Source organism: Solenopsis invicta, chromosome 7 (genome assembly GCF_016802725.1).
Source record: "Solenopsis invicta isolate M01_SB chromosome 7, UNIL_Sinv_3.0, whole genome shotgun sequence".
NCBI classification, from domain to species: domain Eukaryota; kingdom Metazoa; phylum Arthropoda; class Insecta; order Hymenoptera; family Formicidae; genus Solenopsis; species Solenopsis invicta.
In genome coordinates, this window is record NC_052670.1 from 15,526,573 (window position 1) to 15,532,058 (window position 5,486).

General features: G+C 25.2%; 1 protein-coding gene across 1 annotated transcript; it reads right to left on the reverse strand.

Annotated features, from left to right (window-relative positions):
* Positions 1-1,132: 1,132 nt before the first annotated feature.
* Positions 1,133-4,442, reverse strand: LOC120358280. Its single transcript, XM_039452003.1, has 3 exons — positions 4,373-4,442; positions 1,448-1,810; positions 1,133-1,227 (listed from the first exon to the last, which is right to left on the reverse strand). Exons 1-3 carry the CDS (start codon positions 4,440-4,442, stop codon positions 1,133-1,135), a joined length of 528 nt encoding a protein of 175 aa, XP_039307937.1.
* Positions 4,443-5,486: the final 1,044 nt, after the last annotated feature.

The window sequence follows — 5,486 nt, forward strand, 5'->3', positions numbered from 1 at the left end:
AAATGAAAATGTAATTTATTTCTATATTTTTTATTATTTCATGAATATATTTTCTATTTAAATTTCCAGTAGCATACAATTTTGTGACAAACCGTATAGAATATTCGGATACTATATTTTTGAAAAGTTCAGTATTAATTTCGTCAGTATTATCAATCACATCAAATAACATTTCAGTACTAAAAAATTGCAAATTATTTTTGACATTGCATTTTGGTACATTATTTTGAAAAGTTTCAACATTAGTTTTTAATGTTCCAGTGTTTGTTAATGTTTCATTTTGCTTTACACAAGCATTCTGTTGAGATAATATTTTACAATGCGTATTTAAAACATGTTTCCGCAATGAATAAATATTATTAAAACTACCTATGCAATCTTCGAAATTACATTTTACTGTAGAATTTATAAGCAACTTGTGTCTCAGTTTTATATGTAACATTAAAGTATCTATCGATGAAAATGTGTGTTCACAAAAAGAAACAAAGAATCATTGTAAAAAATTAGACTACCATATAATTAGTAAATATACTTATACAAAACGAGAAAATTTTTAACTTATAATAGCTTAAACTTATAGATTAAAAGTTTTACAAAAAATCTAATTTTAATAATAAAAATTTAAAAATACGTTTTAAACATTAGTACTTTTAGAGTTAATAGCTTTTTCAAAAGACTTTGTTACTTTACTTAATATATACTCTATATTAGGAATTATAAAATCCCACTTTGTAGTAAAGTGATAAATACCTTTTTGAATTAGCATCCAAAGATATTCGCTCATTATAGGGTAGCTTACTTGAAAAACATGGTATGTTTTGAAGCATACATCAATCGCCTCTAAAGTACTATTTGCTTTACATAAAATGTCGTCCACTTGAATGTATGTCTCTTTTACTTCGTCAAAAGAATCTAAAATGACTATATACGGTTGTAACGTCAAATTTAACATTTTAGCACGTTTTCTTGCTTTTTGTCTGATTAGAATCATGTCTCCAGGAATCTAAAAATCATATTATAATATATAATAAAAATGAAACAATTTTACATGATACTTTAATTTTTATAAAGTTTTATTAATTTTAAATTTTACTAACGCTTGCATGTTTTATCAGGCTTTCTTTGGCGTTAGCTATTGAGGTTTATAACATTTGCCTTTATATTTCTTCAGGCCTTTTGGCGGAATTAAATGTGGAAGTAACATAAGACCTATAGCCACTTTTGTATCTAAAAAGTAACATATTTTTAAATGTATTTATATTAGCAATTTGTTTATGTTAATGATTATATTAATAATTTTATGTGTGTGTGTGTGTGTGTGTGTGTGTGTGTGTGTGTGTGTGTGTGTGTGTGTGTATAGTTTACACTTTCCAATATTTTAATTATTATTATACATACGTTTTCTAATTATACTACAAATAAATATTACAAAGAAAAAGAGAATTACCGTCTGAAATATCCTTATTTTTTAACTTTTGTAACATTAAATTTACTTCGTCATTTTTAATGTTACATGTTGAATGTTTTATTATAACGTCCACAAATTGTTGCCATATATTTAAATCCAATTTTACTTTACTTAAATTCATTGTATCAAAATCTTGAACAATTAATTGATATCTCTGTGGATGTTTCAAAACAGACCATCTATTTAGTAGATTATGCAAAGTTTTTTCTTCAAAATTGTTAATATCTTTCCGTCCGATATCAAAAGTAGCAAGCCAATGTTGGAGAACTAGTTCCCATGGAGCAACGTTCTCATCTAACCATTTTATACTGTCTTGGACTTTTTGATCTATGTCCTGTGGAGCTGTATAAAATTAAATCATATTTTAAAATTACAAACATAATTTTATTCAATCTTGCAAATTCAAACCGAACTGATAAAAAATCTAATAATTTACTATTAAAAATTTATCATTTTTGCTATACTTTATGATTTCAAAATTCGAAACACAAGTTTTGCCAAATACATATATGTACACGTACAAATGTATTTATAAATATATATATCTATTTTTATATACTTTGCAATATATGTATACATACACCGATACATATATATGTTGCAAAAAACTTTCACTAAAAATGTGTTTTTGATGAAGAGGACGTATAAGTATTAATTCAAAATTTATTAGACTATTTGGACTACGGAACTTAATAAACGTTTAAACTGTATTATTACCGATTATTATTTTAAATACGCATACCATTACTTTCTTTTTCATTTTCTTCTTTTTTCAATTTAGTTTCAAACTTTTTATATAAAGTACATCTATTTCGCCACATGTTCATTAGTTTTCACGCGCAACCATGGATTTTTTAATAACAGAATTTTTCTTTGATACAGGTGGGATATAATATGTTGTGGCTACTTCAGTCGGAAATTGTTAATTATGTTTTTTGATATATAATCAGCCAAATCGTTTGTCAATATATATAAAACAGTAGAAAGGTATTAATAAGACAATATAACAAATTAAAAAATATATTAATAAAAATAAGATAAAATATTTAAAAGCATACTTTGCATTTTTGTTTTCGATGTCATTAATGATAATGTCGCACAACTTATTTCTAAAATTTTCTTGCAGTTGATTTTCTCTTCCATAATAATTTAAAATCTGTTGGCCTATTTTATATTTTAAAAGTAAGTCCTTTAAATTTATCATAGATTGTTTGAAATTATTTGTACAATTATTTGGTGGATTCTCACTACTCAAATCAGGTGAATTAATTAAAGTTTTAACTTCCTTTTCGTCATCTAGCTTCTGTTATAAAAAAAGTCAATTTTTAAAACATATTGCTTACTTGCTATAACAATGATATAACTAAAAAAATGGTATTTTTGAAAAGAAAAGAAAAGAAAAGAAAAAAAAGAATCTTTGAAATTCTTATTACTGGCAGAATTACATAACTGAGCTTCTAATTGAAAAAAGAAATGAAGAAAAAAATTTTAGATAAAGTATTATAAATCAAAAAGGTTTGTTTTTAAAGATTTATTTTTATCATAGATGAAAATGTAGTACACTTAATAAAGACTCAGCACACTAATAATCTTTTATTCCACTACAATCAAATATTATGCAAAAATCGTATTTAAAGATATTTTTATGATTTTAATATTTTGATGTTTTAATAATTCAAAATGTTTAAGGTTTTTCGGAAAACCTTGTTTTTTGAGTAATGCCATTGTAGCAAACGAGCGATATAATTAAAATAATTCGCAACTTTTAAATATGTATTATAATTATGTAAAAAAAATGTTTGAGAAAAGTAAAAAACATACCATTCTTTTTTTTGATGGCGAACTTTCAACCATATGTAATATTGAAATGCTTTTTCCAATATAATAAAAATATTACTCTTTGACCAATATTAATTCAGATATTATAGCTTCTGATAAACGTTCTAATGTGTCTTTAGTAATCTTGTTTCCTAAAACAATAAAGCATCAAAATTATTGTACTATCACACATAATATAACATCTTTTCACTTTAAAAAAATTAATTTCTTAAAAAATTTAGCATACCGTCTATAAAAATTAAAATGAAGAAAGAATATCCTTAAGAATACATTTTTCTTAAAACGTAAAAAATAAATATTTTTTAAAGCAATATTTTTACATGTAATTAAATATAAACAATAAAAAAAGATGTTACAAAAAGCCTATTGTTGCCCTACTTGGGGAAAAGAAACATTTCTTACAATTTTTTAATTGCAGAATCCGATAATGTTAATTAAAAATAATGGGAACACATAGACAATTTAAATCGGAAAAATGCTTGGCACCGCAATTATTCACAAGACAAAATGTAACGTAATTTTAATTAATACTATTGAATTTTTTGCTTTAAAAAGTAAAAGAAATATTTCTTTTACTTTCTCCGAGTAGGGCAAAAACAGACCTTTTCATAATGCCCTTCTTTATAAAAATATCCAATGTATTTCTTAAGTAATAGAATATTATAGGTTTTATATAATAACTTTTAAAAATAAAAGATTTTATTTTATTAAAAAATATATAATAAATGTTACATTGTTACATACAAAGTAATATTGAAAACCAAAGACGTTAATGGATATATTTTACAACATATTTATTTATTTATGTAAATATTTCTTTAGTTAGTGTTCTTTCTCTAGTTTTTTATCTACATAACTATTTCAATGAAATTATAAAATTTTTTTGTTTAATTAATTAAACAAAAAGGTTTTATAATTTTATTGAAAATGTGTCCATTAACATCTAGCGTTTTTCATATGAATTTGTATGTAATAATCTAATATTCATTATATATTTTTTTAATAAACTGCATATTACGAACATGATAAAACATGACAAGCAATATTAACAATTCAACAACTTACTTTCAAAATTTTCAATGAGATTTTCCAGCTTCAAATCTTTTAATATTTTTCGAGTCTCTTCATCAGTCATGTTATAGAACCTATTTATAATATAATGATATAATTACAAAAATGAGAATTTTGAGATTGATTCGTTGATTGTTGATTTGTATTGCTGAGTCAACATATTGTAAAATGCAAGAACAGTAGTTTCCTTGACGTTTGCACAGAATATAATAAATTCAAAATGCAATCATAAATATATGTATGTTAAATTGCTCAAGTCACACGTTTCTAAATTTACGAAATAACGAGTCCACAAAAAGTATAACAATGGCCACGAAAGCATCAAAATTACGAACAAAAATGTCTATCTGTCCTAGCAGCCTGTCCCGATAAAAACGTATCAAGGGTCTATATTAAATATAATCAAGACGCATTAGGATTGAATGTTACTCGAATCGTAAATGTATGACTTTAATATACTTACAGTAAAATAACGAATCTAAAATACAGGAAAATGGACTCCAAACGATGAAGTAGCACGCGGTCGCGGCACCACACGGCACACAGAACACAAAATCACACACAAAATTACAATCACGAAACACTCGTCGCGGGTGATAGCGTTTGTCTTTTGTCGCTCGCTATGTCTTAAGGATTGAACACACTAGCGCGATGTGCGACGTGTTGCGCATGGCAATATGCGATAGACGATATCCAATGATTGCACTGGTAAAGACCGTTCCGTTTAAAAAGAATAAATTGATCAATCAAAGTTGATTATGAGGAAACTAATCAATTATGATTATACTACTTAGTTAGTCATTTTTTCAAAACTAAAAGACAAAATTACTAAATTTTAATATTTGGTGGATATTTTATCTGAACTATACCTATAACAAAAAGTGGAATATATATATAATGTGTCAAATTATAATAGTTAAATGTTATCAGTATTGTGATAAAAAAAATGAGAAGAAAGTTTTATATAAAAAACAAATCAAGTAAATAAGGACTCTCGAGATTTAAAACAGAAATATAGTTCAAGGCTAGTAAGAGTCAGCGCGAATGTAACAGCGCAATCAAAACTACAGATAAAATATATTATATACAGGGTGTCAGGTAACGATCG